General features: G+C 43.6%; 1 protein-coding gene across 4 annotated transcripts in view; it reads left to right on the top strand.

Annotated features, from left to right (window-relative positions):
- The window catches only part of LOC134337820 (kazrin-like), a 719,044-nt gene that overhangs the window by 552,223 nt on the left and 144,992 nt on the right, over window positions 1-21,829 (top strand). For 3 of the 4 annotated variants that reach the window (XM_063033088.1, XM_063033091.1, XM_063033092.1), the window contains 3 exons: window positions 2,429-2,565; window positions 4,027-4,197; window positions 14,913-14,996. In XM_063033088.1, coding sequence (XP_062889158.1) covers window positions 2,429-2,565; window positions 4,027-4,197; window positions 14,913-14,996 — 392 coding nt within the window. The remainder of the gene's footprint in view (window positions 1-2,428; window positions 2,566-4,026; window positions 4,198-14,912; window positions 14,997-21,829) is intronic. The other variant, XM_063033089.1, reaches the window with a different exon arrangement.

Here is a 21,829-nt window from a genome sequence, read left to right as displayed (position 1 = left end):
CTGTCAGGAAATTTGCTTCCTCATCTTTCAGTAATATTTTCATTCCCCCACTATATCCTTTCAAATATGTCAAAAAAAAACACATTCAGCTGCAATGACTTTCAGCCTGACTAGAAAAATATTTATTAACTCCCAAGAACAACCAGATTTGACTTCCTGTTTCCTCGAAGCCTTGCTATTTAAAAGGCCGGCTTCCAGTTACATTTCCTTATCTTTGCTTTATTCTTGCTGTGGTATCTGTGCCTCTTGGCTTACCTGCGTCAGGGTTGCTCAGGCTGCTGCAGATCTCTGCCACAGCTCCCTGCTCACTGCTCACTGCTGCCTCAGCATACAGCCACAAGTAAGAAGGCATTCATTAGACTGCACTCTGATGCCTCCCTTGCAACTTATGCCTGGATCCTACCCGTAGCTCCCTTACACAAAGGGCGAGTCTTTTTCAGGCACTGCTTATCTGACCCACACCTCTCGCACCCTTTAACCTCACTGTACATCACATTCATTCTTTGACAACACTCTGCTGCAGATGGAATTCAGACTGGCTGGCAGATATCGCACCTGCAGTGTGCCAGTTTGCAACACTTCAGGAAAGGGATGCCCAGCTGAAATCGGCAATGTCAGCTTCAGCAGGAGCCTCACACAGGGAACTCTGACAGTACTGATCTTTGAACCTCCTTTGACACTCTTGCTTCTACGTGCATTTCACCAGCAGCACGAGGGTGGCCCACGGTGCTGTTTCAAGTGGTGTCTGATAGTTTAGGGTTTCGTTTGATTTGTTCTGGCAGCAAGGCAGCCCAGGCAGGCTGCTGACAGTTATCTTGCACTGTAAACCTCTGGTACTACAGCTGCTGGAATTCAGAAGTGTTGAGTGCTCTGTGTACGCGTAACACAAGTAACCTAACCTGTCCAACAAGAACGTGGCAGCTTGTGAGTCATGCACCTGATTTAGAACTTGCCCTATTTTTCAAATCCATTGAAGTAAAAAAAAATTAAAAGAAAATTGGATTGGATGCCAACCAGGTATCCTCAGACCAGACTTACGCTCACACGTAACCAAACTAATTATTTTATTCCTTGTCTTCCTGCTCTCTGCGTCTTCTCCCACGCTACAGAATGATCAACCGGTTTCCTTGCAGACTGCTAATAAAGTTAAATTGGATAGATATATGGACAGGAAAGGAATGGAGGGTTATGGGCTGAGTGCAGATCGGTGGGAATAGGGTAGGGTAAGAGTTCGGAACGGACTAGAAGGGCCGAGATGGCCTGTTTCCGTGCTGTAATTGTTATATGGTTGTATGGTTATAAAGTGACATCTACTTGTAATTGGGTCACACTTTTCACTCGGAGACACTTCAGAAGACTTTCCTTAACTGATTTAAGGCATTAAACCCAACACAGACTGGGGATCCACTTTGTCAGGCACCTTTGCTCCTTCCACCTCAGCAACCTCCCAATGGCAACTGATTTTAGTTTGACTTCCCGTTCCCAAACCATTATGTCTGTCCATGGCTTTCCTTACTGCTAGGATGAGGCTGAACGCAGGTTGGAAGAGCAGCTCATTCAGTAAGGGTAGCCTCCAACCTGATGCCATTTTTCTGCCTTCCTTCAGTTCCACCCCCCCCCCTTTGTTTTCCTTCACTCTGGTGGCCCTTTCATCCCCTCTTCCCACCCTCATGACCTGCCCATCACCTCCGTCTGGTTCTCCACCTCTTTCCCTTTGTTCCATGGTCCACTATCCTCTCCCTTCAGCTTCAATTTCCTTTCTGACCTTTACCTCTTCCACCTATCACCTCCCAGCTTCGCATTTCATCCACTCAGAGGCTGGTCCAAGTGGTCGGGATTAAGCAGCGTTTTAAAGGGGAAAGGAAGTCAGAGTAGGGCAGCATAGGAACTTCAAAACTGAATATATAGCCACCAGTAACACGAGGTTCTGCAGCGTGAAGGAGAAAGGGGAAACATTACCGTAAGTTAGAAAATAGATGTTTTCAGCCTCCCTTTTTCCTCTTCTTTCATTCACCTATCTGGTTCCATTTCCTACCTCTTCACGTCTCCTCGCCCACCTATCGTGCCCCTCCCCACCCGGTACCCCTCATCATTTCCTTTTTTCCCATTGTCCCTCTTTTGCAGCCTTTTACCTTTTCCAGCTCCTCACGTCACCCACCTGGCTTCACCTATCACCTTCTAGTTTGTACTTCCTCCCCTCCCCCACCTTCTAGCTTCTTCCAACTTTCTTTCCAGTCCTGATGAAGGGCCTGGGCCCAGAACGTCGACTGTTTATTCCTTTCCGCGGATGCTGACTACCTCCAGCATTTTGTTTGTGTTGCACGGTGTCCTCTGTCAGTAGACGGAAGAGCAGCGTTCCTAGCAGGCCAGAGCAGTCATCGTTCGTGTACTGATCAAAGCTGATTACCCTCCTCTTCTCCCCCCGAAGCCATGAAGACAGACCGTAAGCGATTAAAAGCAGAAAAGGCCGACCTGGTGAACCAAATGCAACAACTGTACGCCACACTGGAGAGCCGGGAGGAGCAGCTGCGGGATTTTATAAGGAATTACGAGCAACACAGAAAGGTAAAAAAAAATACTGCCGGAATTTCAGGGGATCAGGGGAAAGGGGGGATAATTAGATGAGAGGTTCAGAGCTGCTCATTGCTGGGAGTGGCTGGGGCTGTTTACACACTAGGTTGGGACTCTGGCTTTTCACGACACTCCAAATGGCCATCATCTCTCTCTCCACTGATCACTGAACAAACCCATTTCAAAGCAGCTTCTGATCTACTTCCAGTGGGCATGTACCCACAACTCCAAAGGAAAGCAGTGTTTGGGACAATAAAACAGAGGGGGACAATTAAACAGAGGAAGCTGTGGCAATTACACCATGTTCTTCTGCAGCAAAAACTGAGGCTGTGTTGTTGGAGGATTAAAGACAAACTTCACTTAGTATCTAACTTGTGTAGCAATGTGTAATTACATAATTGTACGCAATGTAACAATATTACACATAAAGGGAACTTCACAGTATCTAGCTCATGCTGCACTAGACCAGTATGGTGGAGCGTTTGAGTGGATATTGTGAAGCCAGCTGTACTTCGCACCTGAGCCATACTGCACTTCATCTGGGAGTGCTCCATGGAACAATAACTGGATTGGGTCCACTATATTATACCCAAAATTATACTTGATACAGCATGTATGCCTGAATTGGTAAGTTTCCTTTTACACTCCTGGCCATGTTGAACGTAAAAGTCTTTACTGTGACAGTTAGAAAATAGTCCATAACAATTATCTTTCAAGTTGATGAAACAAGGTGGGAATTATTGAAATGTCAGTCAATGACATCAATTATAATTTTATAATAAAATAAGTACCATCTTAAACATCATATGGAGGTTTGGGCATTTTCTGCTCTACCCTCAGACCCACCCTCATTTTGCAATTATTACTCTGTCCCACCCTTATTCTTCCACTCTTGCCCCTCGCTAATTCCCTACTAATTTTGGCCCCTGAGCTCACTCCCGTTCTCATTGCTTCCCTACTCTCTCCCACTCTCAACTCGCTCCCAAACTCGTTCCCCCAACTTTCTCCCACTCTTGTACCCCCCGAACTTCTTCTCACAGTTGTCAACCCAACTCTCGCTCTTTCTGCAAACTCCCTCCCACTCACACTCCACCTTTCTCATCCCCTCAACTCTTCTGTGCTTGCCTCCTCTACCTCCCTCTCACCCTCGGCTCCCCAATTCCCTCCCACATTTGCTTCCTCACCTTCACCTCCCTTTCTTTCCTGCTGTTTACTCCATTACTCATCCCAGCAAATTCCTTTCACCTCCATCCTCTGCACTTCCTCCACTGGATACAAGAACTTTTGAAGCCAATTATTCTGGGGACATTAGTGTCCCAGGGGTTTATTTCTCAGGACATGGATGGGCTTAGTGTGTTATAATGGTCATCTCCAGATGTCTCAGGGTCCAGACCTCCCACTCCAGTTGTTCCCAAATGTTTAGATAATTTGCCAACTTCATTCCCACCCTTACAGGAGAGTGAAGATGCAGTGAAGGTTTTAGGAAAAGAAAAAGACTCACTAGAACGAGAGAAATGGGATTTACGTAGACAAGCCAAGGAGGCGACTGATCATGTGACTGCACTCCAAACACAGCTGGACCTCAAAGAGAACAGAATTAAAGAACTGGAGGCAGAGTTGGCCATGGTAAGTGACGGGATCTGCCACACCCTGTTCTATTTCAGGTACTGAATTGCTCACTTCAACCAATGGGGAAATTTCTGCCCAGATGGACTAAGCAATCATTACTCAGTGTCTTCCATTTCCAGCTGTTCTCAGTGTGGCCTCATGAGTGGATGGCGCACACCTGAAATGCAGACATCTCCTCTGCTTCATGTGTACCTTCTAAGTCATTAACAGGGAAAAGGTCAATTACAGTATGGCTTTGTGTTATGTTTCGTAACTCCAAAACTTAAAACTAGTTGATAGGAAAACACAGAGCTGGGAATAACGTATCTCTGCTTTGTTTTACTTTTGTAAGGTACGCACATATGATGTGGTGGTGTAATGACGTATGCCATTCACATACTTTGTACATATAACCGGTAATGAATAATGTAAACAAACAAATACCCAAACAGTATTTTTACAATATTACTCAAAGATTACTGAAAAATTAAATACACATTTCTCTGTGCTTAGCTATAAACTCCAACTCAACACAAAATGCATCTCAACTCCAAATTGCAATCTATTGCTCTCTAGTCACTATATATACAGTGGGTATATGTGTGTGTGTATATATAAATATACTCACACTTGTGGGATAATATCTTAACTGACCGTGCGCAGGGGGAGAATGGTGAGGTGTGGGTGGCACTGCATGGCAGGTGAGACTGGTGTTTGTGAAACAATCTCAGGTTCTGGGGCCCCTTCCGTGGAGGTTGTAGGAATTTACTCTGGGAGTGCAGGAAGTAGTTTGCCAGCGCTTGACACCATTCTTCTCTTAATTATTGACTCTGCTGATCGATGTGTAGGAGAGTGGTCTAATTCTGTCCTTAATCTTTTCAAGTATCCACTTTTGATCACCTCTGTAGCCCCTCACCAGGACTGCCTGCCAGGAGTGAAACATTGACCCTCCTTGTTTGAGGAACCCTCAGTTTGTCTCAGCTGTTTGTTCTGCATATTCCTTCTGAGTTTGGGTTTGAGGAGATCCAGGCATGAGTGCAAGGGACAATGCAGGAACAGCATAGCCCACAGTCTTCTAATCGTTTTAGCACTGTCTTGCGTTTTTGGAGATGTTCCTTGTTATCCTCACTGGTAACAATGATGTCACCCAGGTAACACCGAGTGCCTGGGCAGCCTTGCAGCGCTCATTCCAAAGCTTTCTGTCAGAGTGCAGGTGGAGATGCCACTCCAGAAGTAAGCCTATTACAGCGATAAAGTCCTGGGTGAGTGTTTATGGTGAGAAACACTTTAGACTCTTCTTCTATCTCTAACTATAGGTAAGCCTCAGCTAATTACACATTGCTGAAGTGCTTTCCTCCAGAAAGTTTTGCAAAGGCATCGTCTATCCTGGGCAGAAGATATTATTTACTTTTGGTACTGGGTTGATGGTGAGCTTAAAATCACCACAGATCCTGATAGATCCATCCTCCTTTGCTACTGGGACCACTGGCATTGCCCACAGGTTCCACTCAACCTTGAAAAGACTTCCTTCAACACGCATGCAGTCTAGCTCACTGACTACTTTATCACAGATGGCAAAAGGAACCAGATGGGCTTTGTAAAACTTGGCTGTGCCATTTTCATTCAACACTCTTTCACCTTGATATGTTTAGAGATTTTCATTCCCATCCTTGAACATTGCTGTGGCATCATCCAATATCTTTCTTAATTTGTTTTCAGTTGACTCTATTTCAAGGAATGTGACACGCAAGTGGTGGATGAATCTCCAATCAAGTTGTATTTTTCTCAGCCACTCATATTCCCACAATGCTGTCTCTCCATTTTTGTCACATACAATCCAAAGTGGCTTGTTGGTTGTTGTATTTCACCTTTACAAATGTCATTCCCACAGGAGTTATCTTTTCTTCAGTATAAGTTCTTAGTTGGAAATCTGCAGGCTTCAGTTTTGTATCTTTGAAATACTGTGAATCATATTTTGAGGAATGACTGAAATGTCCGTGCCACTGTCAAGTTAATTTGACTTTCACTTCTGGTGTATGCACGTGTTTCATGTCAGTTTTCACATTGTAAATCTCAAGGCTACTCAGTCCTTATTCACTCTCACCATTATTGGATTTCTCATCAGCAGCATGCAGATTACTACTCTTTTTGAAGCTGCAACTTGACTTTTTTTATCTTTTTCTCTTCATTTATTTTTGTCTGCCTGACATGCTGTTGGTATGTGTCCTACTTTATTGCATTTTCTGCAAGTTTCACCTTTAAATCTGCATTGGTTTGGTGTATGTGAGCCCCTGCCACAACAGTAGCACAATTTGTTCAGCCAGGACGGTTTCTGGTTAAACTATGCAGTCTTTTCAGCTCACTTTCATTCTTGACTGCAACTCAATTTCATCTCTGGCTGCTGTTACCATTGATACAGTGATTTCAACTGTTCTTTTAAATGTGAATTGACCTTCAGTTAGGAACCATTTTTGAATGCTTTCTTGTGAGATTCCACAGACTAAATGATCTCTCAGTGCACCATTAAGCCCATCACTGATCAGACAATGCTTAGATAATCTCATCAATTCAGCCACATAATCTGAAATGGACTCCCCTTCCTTTTGATTCCACTTATGAAACCTAAAGTGTTCTGCAATCAACAGTGGGTTCAATTCTAAACGTTCCTGCATTACTTTCACGATATCAGCAGCAAAGTTCATTTTGGCTGGTTTGGTTGGAGCAGTCAAATCTCTTAACCAACTCTTTGCTCTTCCACCATTTGCATTCAGCATAACTGGCACTGGTTTCTCATCAACCATTTCATTTGCTTCAAAACACTGCTTAATTTGCTCAGTGTACAAAGTTCAGTTATCTGTTATGCAATTGAATGCATCTGTCTTTCTGATGTAGCCATCCATTTCTACTTTTTAAAAAATGTATTATCATCCGGTATTCTCTGTTTATGAACACATGAATTTTGCCCGTTTTCTGCCTTTTTTTTATTTAACTCAAACATCTCGCTGAAATTCCGAAGAAGAACATGTTGCAGTTTTTTTTTTAACTAGACTCTTTTTCTCCTCTTGTGAAGAAATCATTCTGTGTTTTTTTTAAAACTTGAACATCTCACTGCAGTTCACTGGCAGGCAATCATCTCGGGTTCATTTTAAAACTTAGTCCCCGCTGCTATTATGTTTTGTGACTCCAAAATATAAAAGAAAAACAGGGAGCCGGGATAATGCGTGTCTACCTCATTCTACTTCAGTGAAGCATTCACATATGATGTGGTGGCGTAATGATGTATGCCATTCACATACTTTGTACATACAACCTGTAATGAATAATGTAAACATGGAAAGAATGCTTAATCAAACAATTATATTTATAATATTACTCAAATAATACTAAAACATTAAATACACAACACTTTGGGCAATAAGTTATGGAATAGTATAAGGGCTGGGACTCGGTGTGATTTTTTTCCCCTTGGACGTTTGTGCTTGTGGGTTATTCTTTACCACTGGTGTGTATGATATTGCCAGGGTAAATTTATTGACTATACACAAACTGAGCAATTTCACTGATCTTCTCTCCCTCCCAGATCTGACTGGTAAGATCTTCAATAAGATTAGTTTGATATGCTACCATTCTGCTGCTATAAACATTTCTTCATTGTTTAAGGAAATGTACGTTGACTTCTCTGATTTAACAACACTCACAGCTATTCCTTTCATTTGAATTCTCATTTAAGGAAGATAAAGATGTATTTTGTTTTTACAGCTGCAGAATCCAGAAGGATTGCTCAGTAAATGAGGTGTAACTCTGGACTATTTTACGATGTTGGTGTGGGAACAGAACTGAAAGCTGTTCTTGCTGTTGTTCAATTTCTGGTAGTGAGATCAGCTCATGAAAGTCCAAGAAAGTGAGCTGGAATCAGGAACAGATTTGCAATGAGCCATGCGAGGGAGGGGGCCAGAGAGAGTTGAGAGAACCTAGAGTACATGGCAGCAATGCATAAAACAGAACAGCACAGGCGCTTTGGCCCACAATGTTATGCCAAACCTTTAACCTACTCCAAGATCAATCTAACCCTCCCACAAGCCCTCCATTTTTCATTCATCCCTGTGCCATATACAAGAGACTCTTGTGTTCCTAATGTATCGCCTCTACCACAACTCCTGACAGCACTTACCACTCTCTGTGTAAAAGCCTGCTTCTAACTTCCCCTCTATACTTCCCTCCAATCATCTTAAAATTATGCCCTCTCATATTAGTCATTGCTGCCCTGGGAGAAAGGCACTGTCTGTCCATTTTAACTATGCCTCTTATTATCTTCTGTCAAGACACCTCTCATCTTCCCTCACTCTAACGAGAAAAGCCCTAGCTCACTCATCCTTCCCACGTAAGACAAGTTCTCTGATCCAGGCAGAATCCTAGTAAATATCTTCACCCTCTCTAAAGCTTCCACATCCTTCCTATAATGAGCCAATCAGAACCGAACACATTACCAAACCAATGTTTTATAGAGCTGCAAAATTACTTTGTGGCTCTCGAACTCAGTTTCCCTAACTGTGAAGGCCAACACTACATATGGTTTCTTAACTGTCCTATCAACGTGCACTTTATGGGAACTATGAACTTTAAGAAATCTAAGAATGTGGACCCCAAGATCCCGCTGTTCCTCTACAATACTTAGAATCCTGCCATTAGCCTTGTACTCTGACTCCAAGTTCAACCTTCCAAAGTGTTTTATTTCACACTTCTCTGGATTGAACTGCATCTGCCACGTCTCAGCCCAACTCTGCATCCTGTCAGTGTTCCTCTTTAACCTATGACAACCTTCTACTCTATCCACAACAACACCAACTCTGGTGTCATCTACAAACTTACGAACCCACTCTTCCATATCTAAGTCATTTATTAAAAAAATCACAAAGAGTGAGTGCACCCTGCCAGGCCGTTGATTATCCAGTCCGTTTCACAATTTTCCCCATCCCCTCCAAAATTAGACACCAATGACCACAAGCAAAGATGGACAAGTACCCGTGTGGCCTCAAGCAAGAGTGGAAGTACAACTGGAGGGGAAGCCATCACAGTGACTATGACTGAGGTAGAAAAACAATTGACCTGAGATGTTACTGGGTGAATCCCAGCATAAGTGTTGGGAGCTGATTCATGCTCACTATTCTGGACCTGCTCCTCACCTGCTTTTCATCCTTGTTAGCTGGATATTGGGTGGGTATGACATTAGGCAGTTACAAGCTCTGCTGTTCTGCTTTCCACTTAAACATACTCAGAGCCGTATAAATGGACTGTTAGAATCGTATGGCTCCAGATACAATCCACGTGAGGTTGCCCTCTGAGCTGATAAGCCTCTGAGTTCTACCATTACTGCTGCATTTAGAGAAGGGAGAAAAATGGACAGACATCTACCACCACCCTCAACAACAGTAAAGTCACCACCAGCTTTGTCAGCCTTGCAAATTCCTCTTCACTGATATGTATAGACGGGTGTTGAACTTGGGGGAGCCATGAAACAGCCTAGCATGGTATACTCACAAAATCACACTTTGCAGATTATGTGCCAGATTCCTTTCAGGATGGAAGGAATTTCTCTTGGAGACCTCAATATTGAGTCCAAATCCTATGAAGTCTTATGACATTAGATCAAAAATGGTCAAGGCCAATTCCTCATTACCACCCATTCTCACACGTGACACAGTAACCCCACTGTCCAGTTTGGGTTTCACCAGAACTACTTGGCTTCAGACCTTGTCATAGTTTTGGGCCAAACATGGACCGAAGATCCAAATTCTCAAGGTCAGGTAGAAGTGATCATCCTTGACGATGATGATAAAGTGGATGAGCAGAGTTTAAGATCCAAGGGTGCACTGTGAAGAAGAGGAATTTCTTCAGCCACAGTATGGTGAATCTGTGAAATTGTTGCCACATAGGGCTGTGGAGGCCAAGTCATTGGGTGTATTTAAGAGAGTTACTGATAGGTAAGGGGGTTAATGTTTTTGGGAAGCAGGTTGTAGAGTAGGATTGAGAAAGGAAATCAGCCATGAATGAATGACAGAGCAGACCCACTGGGCCAAATGGCCTAATTCTGCACCTGCTTTATATTGTTTTGTGGATACTAAGGCAGCGTTTGACAGAGCGCGACAACAAGGTGTCCGAGTAAAACTGACATCAGTGAGCATCAAAGAGAAAATACTCAAATGGTTCAGACAAAGGTCTCACAAAGGAAAATGATTGTTGGCAGTCAGGCATCCCAGTCCTAAAACATCACTGACGTCCCTTCCATCTGTTTAACCAGTGCTTTTACGGCCAATTTTATCTGCCACAGGTAGACTGGGATGGTCAAGTGGAGGTGAGGTGCCATCTCACAGCTCCAGCAACTTGTGTTTGATCCTGCACACTTGTACTGTCTGTGTGGAGTTTGCACAGTCATCCTTTCGGATTTTCTGGTTTCCTTTAACATCCCAAAAGCGTGCTGTTAGCAGGATAATTGGTTCTCATATATTAAATATCGGTGGATGAAGGAGAACCAGTTGAGTTGGTGGACTTGCTAGAGAGAATATATAATGGGAAGTTGGTGACAAAATGTGATTGTTGTGCCCGCCAGCACAGGTCCTACATTGTGAGAAAGTACAGGCGGTATGATTGAATGAGAAGTGGAGATGTTCACTGATGATATGCAACATTCAGTTCTATTTGCAACCCCTCAGCCAATGAATGCGCCCATGCCTCCACAAAGGAAATCCTATCATTCAGGCACAAGGTGCTAAGTAACAATCAACGTGTACTGCCTCAAAGTGCCCAAGCAATGACGATATTCAGTAGGATTGTCAGACCATCTACCCTTAACAACACCATGGTGAAGTCCCCCACCATCCATAATGTGTATGTCAGCGTTGACCAGAAGCTCAACTAGACCAACCACATAAATAGCACGGCTGTAGGAACAGGCCATAGCTGGTCATTGATGTGACCATTCTACCATCTACAACACCAACAATTCCATCCAAGATAAAGTAGCCCTCTTGATTGGCACCCCATCAACTGCCTGAAATATACATTCCCTTCACGATTGGCACAAGATGACTGTAAAGTGTTGCATTTATAAAAAGCACTACACCTACTCACCAGGCCAATCTGTCAGCAGGCCTGAGGTCTCCACCACCCAAAAAGACAAGGGCAACAGACGCGAAAGAATTCTACCACTTGCAGGTTTCACTCCCAATTTGCAAACCATTTTGACTCCAAAATACATCTTTGTTCCTTCATTGCTGCCCAGACTACTGTATATCACAGAAATCCATTCCCAACAGCATTTTGGGTTTATATTCAAGAACTATAGTTGGTCAAGGAGGCTCCCCACCACCACCTTCTCAAGATCAGTTAGGATTGAGCAAATAAATGCAGGTCCTGATCCCTACAGTGAATAGAAAATACTAAAGCAAAGGCTATTTGGCTTATTGTGGCTGTGCCCTGGTCTTAGTAAGTCATCAAGTTTTTATCCGGTTCTCTTGAGAAAATTATTAATTAAGCAAATATCTGTTCATGAGTTTTAGAGGAAAAATTGAGAATGAGGAAGAAAACTAATTAACTAGCAGACAACAACTTTGACCACGTGGTACTGAGCACGCACTTTAAAAAAAGTTTACAGATTTCTAAAATGTAGCTCGTACAAATAATAGAATTTGCAACATCGTCGTGCTAGCTGAGCCCTGGGGTGTGGAGTTAGGAAGCATAAGTATAGTGCTTTGTGAAGGATTATGTCCAAGGTTCAATCATTTTCACAAAATGTTTGTTTTATTTGCAGATGAAGTTGTGGACAGTATGAAGTGTTAGTGAAGTTGTGGAGAGTAGGAAAGGTAGGTGAAGTTGTGGATGGTACGAAGAGTTGTTGTAGGTTACAGCAAGACAGGACGCAGAGCGGGTCTCAGAAATGGCAGATGGTGTTCAGCCCGGAAAAGTGTGTAACAATTCATTTTGGAAGGTCAAATTTAAAGGCAGAATTAAATGGCAGGATTCTTGGCAGAGTGGAGGAACAGAGGGGTCTTGGCGTCCACGTCCATATATGCCTTAAATTTGCCGCGCAAGCTGATAGGGTTGTTAAGAGACCCTTCATTAGTCAGGGGATTGACTTCAAGAGCTGTGAGATAATGTTGCAGCTCTATAAAACCCTGGTTAGACTACACTTAGAGTATTGTGTCGCATTGGTGGCATTGTTAGCAGAACTTTTAGCAAGGGTGCAGAGGAGATTTACCAGGATGCTACCTGATGTAGAGGGCACATCTTATGCAGGTAGGTCAAGCAAGCTAGGGCTTTTCTTTTGGAAGCTGAGGAGGATGAGAGATGATTTGATAGAGGTGTACAAGATGATGAGAGGCATAGATAGAGTGAATAGCCAGAGACTTTTTCATGTGGCAGAAATGGCTGATACGAGGGGGCATAATTTTAAGGTTATTGGAGGAGAGTATGGAGGGTGTCATAGGTAAATTTTTTTATGGAGTGCTGAGTGCATGGTACACAGTGCCAGGGGCAGGTACACTGGGGGCATTTAAGAAACTCTTAGATAAGCACATGTATGACAGAAAAATGGCGGGTTATGCAGGAGGGAAACATTAAATAGATGAAAGGAGGTTTAAAGGTTGGCTGTAATATTCTCTGCTCTATTGTGGGGAGAGATGGGGACTTATGTTCCTTTGTATTTGTAATACCTGTTGAAAGAGATTTTAAGGACTTCAAGGGTAATTAATCTTTGTCTTAATATGGAAATGGACATAAAGGCAAGTGGGCTGTCTCCTCAATTTGAATAGGGAATAAACTAATGAAGAACTTCTGCCGCAGTAGGAATTTTTCTCTTTGTCCAGGTCCAGTGATGCACCCACTCTACTCGTCTGTGACAGACTGTGGTGGTAAAATATCTGAAAGATAATATTTCTTACAAAGTCTATAAGTGCTAACATATATGTACTTTCTCCTTCTTAAAAGCTGGGGTCGTGAAGATCTTGGTTTGCTGATTATTTTGCTCCGCTCTCTTCAGCTTTGTATCTTCATATGTGCAAGGCAGCAAGAGACAGTTGTTGAATCCCATATTAGCACAATATTACTATGATTGATTGTCCACTCAAGGTTTACAAATGGTGTTGACAAGTTGTTCTAGCAAGGAGATAAGAAAGGCCAAATCGTCTCCTCTTTTACTGGGACAATTTGATGATTCCATGTTCCAGTAAGGAGCCAGCATAGATACAGAGGGTTCAGCTGGTTTCTTTCTCTGGCTTATTCTGTAAAGTGTGGCGTTCTGCCTTGGGCATCATCGGCAGTGTCCTGTCAGAAGGCTAGAAATCCGAGACAGGGGTCCCACTTAGGGAAAACGGGCTGTGAAGCTTTGACATTTTGTAAACAATGCATATTTTGAGTTTTTGAGCCTAAGGTTCTGTGCAAATATCTATTAGCCACAGCTGGTAACATTGCTGAAGTTTTTCATTGATTCTATTGTATTTCTTTGTGTTACTGTGAATGCCTGCAAGAAATGAACCTCCAGATAGTATATGGTGATAAATTCCTACTTTGGTAATAAATTTACTTTGAACTTTGAGGGCTTAGAAATAACTAGACTTACTCGGAGTGATTTATAGTATGTAGACTGAGTGTCAAACTGCCTCTCCTACTGGGCAAAGAAAACGTGTTTGTAAACAAGCAAACACTGAAGGTCGTCAGAAATTCGGTGATACTGTCAGACACAAGCCACAGCATCACATCCTGTCATCACAGTTCAAGTGACCAAGAGAACAAACATGATACTATAATCATAGGAGTGAATGTGCAACTCACAAGTCTGGCTGAACACCTCAGGTAATTGACCTTTGACTATATTGGATGAGCTGAACATTCGCTTTGTTGAATTGGAGACTTTAGTCCCTGTTTGCAAGCAAAGGAGCCTTGGGAGCTGATATCGCACAGCACTCTGGGTAGATGAAGGATTCTAATCAGAGGAGAACAATTAGTGCATGGTGCACTTTACAATCCCAGTGGGTTTTATAGTATGTGTTTCAGTGTAGAGCAGTGGAAGATGATCAGGATCAAACACTTCACACTCCTAGCGAAAGCATTAATCCGACTTGACTGGTTTATGCTAAGAAAAATATAGCACAGGCACATTGAGCAATCATCCATTAAAGCCAGCGTGTATTGTTTCTACCCTGTTCACTGAGCCAAGCTGACCTTTTATCTGATCACTTAGCTGTTGATTTCAATGTGCTGCCGCAGGTTAGTTTTGACATCAAATTAATGCATTCCTGCCATCGAACTGTGTCACCGATTCATTCCTTTGTGAAGCCAGAAAGGTGAGACCTTGGGCCAACTGTGGAGATTCCTCCCAGTTGACTAAAGTCAGTTTTGGGAGTCTGTCACTCCAATCAGTCAGTTATCAGTAGCGGGTCCATCTTGTTCCCAGTGCATGCGATTGATTATTTTCACTCTTACTTCCTATATCTCAAACAGTTACCGACTTCATCTTCTCTTTTAATCCTTTCACTTTTCTTTGCTTCATTTTAGTGCTCTTCTTTTACCCCCCCCCCGAGTATGTTGCCTAACCAGATGTTACCCTCTTATATCCTGATCTCACTGCGCCACCTATTGGTGTTGTGAGAATTACCCCGTGTACGTGAGGGCAGCTCAAGTCAGAAGTCCTGTAGGGCAGAACACAGTAGGTCATTCTATTTGACATGCTATCTCCCCAGATAATGAACCGTATGGGCCAGAAAATGGAATATCGCATTTTCGATCGTTCAGCTGAGAAGGAGTCCTTCCCTCGAGTGCTGGCGGTAAGAAGTGCACCGAGAAAATATATCACGCACTATGTGTATTTGAATAGTGTTCTGTTGTACGATTGGCACCAATCAATCACCCTAGGCCACCTTAACTCCGGCATAGGTCTTGAGCTGGTGTGCACGTTTATGTCCTCTGTTACTAACCGGTGATTGGTATGTTCCTGCATCTCTCACACTGCTTTGGGGCAGATTTTGTGTAGCTGGAGTATGTGATAAGGTCTCGGCTAGGGCTGTCACCAGTCATGCATTTTTCCCATCCGTGTTTCCCTACTCACATCCTCCAATTGTGCATTTCTCTTCCTTGCTGCCCAGAAGTCACCACTGGTGCCCCTTCAGACATCATGAGCCACCCTGCAGAATGATCTTCATGCAAATCTTCTTTCCTTCCACTTACAAAATCCTTGGATTTCCTACTAACAAGACATAGGGTGCACCTTCAGTGTACGGGCTCTTGAATTAAAAAGATAAAGGGGAAGGACAATAACTGCCTGTCTTGCCACCACTCTTAAATTCCAACTAATTAATGTTTTATTTTTTAAATCTTTGACCAAGTCCTTCAGTGTGAAGTGTCCTGAGATACGTTGACGCCTACCACTGCTACATAGAAGTACAGCATAGATTAATGATTGAAAATTGGTTCTGAATTTACCAGGAATTCGGCCAGTGGAGGGGACTGTAACCAGCCTAGGCAACTGGTGAACCATCAGCCTCATATTAATCCCTCATTCAAATGATCAAAGCTTTGTGCTTTTTAAAATTCACTAGATTGTCATTTGGAATGCGCATTAAAATCCAATATCCTAGTGCCTCTGGCTGCACGCGGTAAGAGTGGAAAAGAGAGAATGGAAATTAGCGTGATTAGGAAAGGTAGCCTCATCAATAAGTGCTTTAGTCAGGGAAGTCAGGTTGAAGGATGTAACATATTCATAAGCAAGTGTACTGACAATTTCATCCATCTGGATGCTGCTCCCCTTTGCTTAAGCTCTGCCATTGTATTTTCATACCATTTATTTCATTGCCACTGCTCTGAGTGCCTTTCGCCTATTTTTCTGTAAAATTCCTAATCCAGAAGTTGACAGAAAATAGCTGTGGCAAAAAAATTACTTTGTTGCTCTCTTAGCAACAATCATTTTTTGTGCTACATCCCTAATCCTTTGATGACTGAACCTCCGGATATCCCAATTTAGGAAAATCCTATTGCCTTCCAATACATTCTGGCCAATGACGGTTTCCTTGACATTTCACGATCTTGTTAGTGGGGCCAGGCAGAGAAATTTCCAGAGTCTTCTCTGACATTGGTCACTGCTTTTGCCCCCTCTCTTTGTCTCCATGTACAAAGGTTAGCAAAGACAAAGACACCCAAGGCAGAGAGTTGAATTTTTTTACTCACCTGTCTCATGTAGGTGTGCTGGTCCATTGGATTCCATTTGGATTAATTAGTAGTTTTCTGGGTCTCGTAAAGCAAAACTTGATCAAAATATTTAGCTCAGTGTTCTATCTTACAGGAAGATTTGTAGATATTACACCAGCCTTAGAGTGCAATTTCACCAGATAAGGATATTCTTTAATGGGGACTAGTGCACTAAGTCTACAGCAACACGTCTGCCCACTCTTACACAGTGCCAAACATCAAAGAACAGGACAAACCACACTCTGAATCCTCCCACCATTGGGTGACTTTTCATTATGCAGAAAAACTTTGCCTTGAATGTCATTCATCCACGATTACGATGTTAAAACATCAGCAACGTTTGCAAAGAGCATGTTCAGGAAGAAGTGCTGCATGTGTCCAGGGAAGTTACGTGCGCTGATGAGAGATCTGGATGCAGCGTCTGGCTTCGACAGTCATTACCACTGGCATAAAGTCAGGCTGCTCTGCTTCTAAAGTCTCATCAGCAAGAAGTGAGCAGTTGTTCTACATCAGAAAGACGCACCATCTCCCCTCACCGATGCTGATGCACCAAAAACAGCCTTCACTATGACTCTACACTATGTTACGCCCTTCATCCCTTACTCTGATGCATCACACACTTTCTGCACACTCTATACCCCACACTGCCGTCGTATCCCATATCGTTCTCTGTAACGCAGAGGATATCAGCTTGAGTATGGCACATGGGGTGCAGCAGAGTGTTATGGCCCTGACTGTAAGGTTCTGATGCATCCCAATACAGTTTCTGAAATACCCCAAACTACTCACTAATATTGACATACTCGCATGTATACCCCAGTTGCCTCATTGTCATGAATTGGGCTCGTTCCTTTTCCATATCTTACTTTGTTAGTAATTATTTCATTGTGGATACCCCCAGATTTGTATGTAGAACATAGAACATAGAAAACCTACAGCACAATACAGGCCCTTTGGCCCACAATGCTGTGTCAAATATATACTTAGTTTGGAAGTTACCTAGGGTTACCCATATCCCTCTGTTTTTCTAAGCTGCATGTACCTATCCAGGAGTTTCTTAAAAAAGCCTATCGTTTCCGCCTCCACTACAGTCGCTGGCAGCCCACTCTATGCACTCACCACTCTCTCCATAAAAAAACTTACCCCTGACATCCCCTCTGTCCCTACTTCCAAGCACCTTAAAACTGTGCTTTCTTGTGTTAGCCATTTTAGCCCTGGGAAAAAGCGTCTGACTATCCCACACGATCAATGCCTCTCATCATCGTATACACCTCTATCAGGTCACCTCTCATCCTCTGTCACTGCAAGGAGAAAAAGCCAAGTTCACTCAACCTATTCTCATAAGGTATGCTCCCCAATCCAGGGAGGTCTATAAAAACCACCCAGTAGAGTTATTGACCCCTTCTTGTTCCTAACTTCCACGCACAGAAATTCAGTAGACAATCCCTCCATGACTTCCCCCTTTCCTGCAGCCGTGACATTACCTCTGATCAGCAGTGCCACACCCCCACCTCTTTTGCCTCTCTCTCTGTCTGTCCTTTCTGAAACACTCTAAGTAGCCATTCCTGCCCCTGAGCCATCCAAGTTTCTGTAATGGCCACAACACCATAGCTCCAAGTACTGATCTACGCTTTTAAGATCATCAACTTTGTTCATAATACTCCTTGCATTAAAATAGACACATCGCAAGCCATCGGTCTGAGCACATCCCTTCTCTATCATCTGCCTATCCTCCCTCTCACACTGTCTCCAAGTTTTTTCTATTTGTGAGCCAACGGTCCTTTCCTCCGTCACTTCAGTTTGGTTCCCACGCCCCCCAGCAATGCTAGCTTAAACTCTCCCCAGTAGCCTTAGCAAACCTCCCCTGCAGGATATTGGTCCCCCGGGATTCAAGTGCAACCTGTCCATTTTCTACAGGTCACTCCTGTCCCAATGATCCAGAAATCTGAATCCCTGCCCCCTGCTCCAATCTCTCAGCCATTTATCCTCCACCTCACTATTCCTATACTCACTGTCACGTGGCACAGGCAATAATCCCAAGTTTACTACCTTTGAAGTCCTGCTTTTCAACTTCGTTCCTAACTCCCTGTAGTCTGTTTTCAGGACCTTGTCCCTTTTTCTACCTATGTCGTTGGTACCAATATATACCACGACCTCTGACTGTTCACTTTACCACTTCAGGATATCGTGGACGCAATCAGAAACGTCCCAGACCCTGGCAGGCAAACGACCATCCGAGTTTCTTTTCTGTGTCCACAGAATCGCCTGTCTGACCCCCTAACTATAGAGCCCCTATCACTGCTGCCATCCTCTTCCTTTCCCTACCCTTCTGAGCCACAGGCTTCCCCCAGGTAGGTTGTCCCCCTCCAACAGCACTCAAACAGGAGTACTGATTGTTAAGGGGGACAGCCACTGGGGTACTCTGGACAGCCACTGGGGTACTCTGTAGTACCTGACTCTTGCCCTTCCCCTTCCTGACTGTTACCCACTTATCTGTCTCCCGAGGCCCCGGTGTGACTACTTGCCTATAGCTCCTCTCTATCACCTCCTCAATTTCCCTGACCAGACAAAGGTCATCGAACTGCATCTCTAGTTCCTTAACGCAGTTTCTAAGGAGCTGCAGCTTGACGCACCTGGCGCAGACGTTGCCGTCCAGGAGACTGGGAGTCTCCCGGACATCCCACATCCGACACCCAGTGCAGAACACCAGCCTCACAGACATACCTCCGAATTCCTATTCTTAAGTAACTTAACTCGCCTCGACCCATTGAGCCAAAGCCCTCCTACTTCGACTCCCTCTACTCTGTCGCCCGCTCTATAAAGCTGTCTTCTTTTTAAACCCTTCCCTGCTGGTTTAACTCGCTGACGTTCACGCGCCTGTGCAGAGGTGCCTTGACCAAACCGCTGAAGAAAAAATGACCTCCTTTTAAACTCTTCCCGCCTGTCTAACTGGCTGACGTCCACGCGCCTGCTTTTGTCTCTCATCCAACAGTGCTCTGCACACAGGACCATAACAAATCTCAAACGGAAACATGTTTTATTAGGATCAAATGAAATGCAAACCAAGGAAGCTAAAGCGACTAGGCAGTGTCACGGGCACTGATGCATTCCATACAGTCTCTGGTGGGTTTTTGGAATCTGGAAGGCGGAGGTTCCAGTATAAACTATTTATTGCAGGATATCAAGCAGTACCTAATCAGTAACAATGAAGAATAAAGAAGCTAAGGAAGGAAACAAGCCATAAAGGCAAAGTTCAGATAAGACTTGGCATTGAAGCACTGTTTTGTTATAGCGACACACTAACAGCTTGCTTTATTCAATTGATTATTAAAGTCTCATGCAAGCCCCTGCTCACAAGTACCTGTGGAAGGCAGCAGCTAGAAGCTCCAGACCTGCCTGTCCTCTTCACTTGATGCCCCCAGTGTTTTAGTCATATCACTCTACACTTGCTATTCTTCCAGGTCTTGGTGATTTCTTGCATGAGAAGTTGGTGTTGGCATTTTTGCACCTATTTGTTACTTAACCATGGAGTTTTGGGTTTAATTCGAATTGGATATTTCAAGATTACCAAGGTTGTGTGTGTTTCAGTTTTGGCAGACTGTAAAAGATGTGGAGTATTGTCCTTCTAAGTACTTTAATGGTTTTCAGTTCCATTTCTGCAGAGTCAAGCTGACAACCACTAGCAACAAAAGAAATGTGCAGTCTATAACTCTCTGCCTGAAAAGCAGGAAAGATAAAAGCACATACATATGTTTTCTCTTTCTTTCTGTCATTCTCTCTCTCTCTCTCTCTCTCTCTCTCTCTCTCCTCTCTCTCTCTCCTCTCTCTCTCTCTCACTTTCACACACACACACGCACAGAGGTTACCAACCCCCGGGTGTTATAGTGATGTTTAAATGTGGTGTTAGTCTAGTTTGCCTCAGCCTCTAGCATTCGGAGCCTGTGAAATAGTCAGTAATGTGGACTGGTGCAAGATGATGCAAATGGCTGCCAACCTGAAAGGATGAAATTCTCTCGTGGGAAAAGTCCTAATTTCTGAAGGACTGAGGTCAATTGCCACTGCTAACTATACCTCCATCACTTACCACTCCTTCCAAACCCAGCCATGTCTCCAACCTATTGGCCCAGGTTTTGGGTTAGTGCTGAAAAACCACATCAACCTACGTTGTGTTTCACTACCTGGGGGGATAAAAGCCAAAGGTCTTTGTGTATCCATCTGCAGGTCCTTCAAATTAAAATCCCTTCGTCTCATCTGACAGAGTTCCTGCTATAAATGCATTTATATTTCCTTCCTCTGTTTCTGTGAATTAGTGGGTAATGTTGCAGAGGTGCTGCCAGTTTTGCCGCAGGTAGTGTTTTGGATATTTTTAATATGAGGCATTTAATCACTTCACAAATGAAAGAGTTCTTGTACTCTTGTTTTCAATCTCATGTCTCACAATGAGGAAAGATTTTTATGTCTATTATTGTACTTCTATCTGATCTGACTGATTTCTTTACCCGCTGGGAGAGGCTGGTCTGATTGGCTTTCCAATTTTTGGTCATTTCAAAACATTGCACAGCACTGAAAGTTCCTTTTTGCTGTTCCCAACGCGGCTCACCCCAATAATAGACCACAGCCATGAACACTTCACTATGATATTCAACTCATTTTGTTCTCCATTCTTCTGAAGATGTAGGATTCACTTCCAAAATGGCTTATCACCTCCCAAATGTCCAGAAGTGGACTTAACGACTCTGGACTAACAATCATCAAGACCAAACAGCAATGTGAAAACACATCCACTTGTCAGTAGGACACCAGCCAGGAATAGTCAGTTAATTTCTACACTTAACGGCATATGTATGGGCGCATTAATACGCTGGATGCTTCGTTCACCCCCAGGTTCAAAGTTCAAAGTACATTTATTATCAAAGTGTGTGTGCAGTATACAACCCTGAACTTCATCTTTCCCGCAGGCGGTCACGAAACAACTTAAAGTCATTTGGCCCCTCCCATGCACCCCAGTACTCACCCACTCACCCCGGGGAACGTGTATCACCAACAAGGAGTCCTCCACATGACCACATTCTGTTCCAGTCAGCATATTTTTCTGTGATCCAAAAGTATTCCAGTTAGAGGAGCAAGATGGCTAATTAATTTACGCCAGTTCGCCAACCACAGTTTTCCAGAGAAATGTCAGTTCCGATTGCTCCCCATGAGAATTTCCTCAGCTCACACTGGTAGCTATCAAATTGATCTGTGGACTTAGGACGTCAGTGGATGCCCACATCAGCATGAAGACACTGCAAATAACTCTACTTGGCTGGCCAGCTACAGTACTGCTATTTCAGAGCATTTGAATCCTGATCAGAGGTAGTATTGTGTGTGTTTGTGAATGCACGCAGTCTTGCATGAGTTTTCCAGTAACCGTAGG

The sequence above is a fragment of the Mobula hypostoma genome, chromosome 25 (genome assembly GCF_963921235.1).
Source record: "Mobula hypostoma chromosome 25, sMobHyp1.1, whole genome shotgun sequence".
Lineage (NCBI taxonomy): Eukaryota > Metazoa > Chordata > Chondrichthyes > Myliobatiformes > Myliobatidae > Mobula > Mobula hypostoma.
Note: the sequence above shows the minus strand (reverse complement) of the source record. Positions and strands in the feature narration are given on the sequence as shown.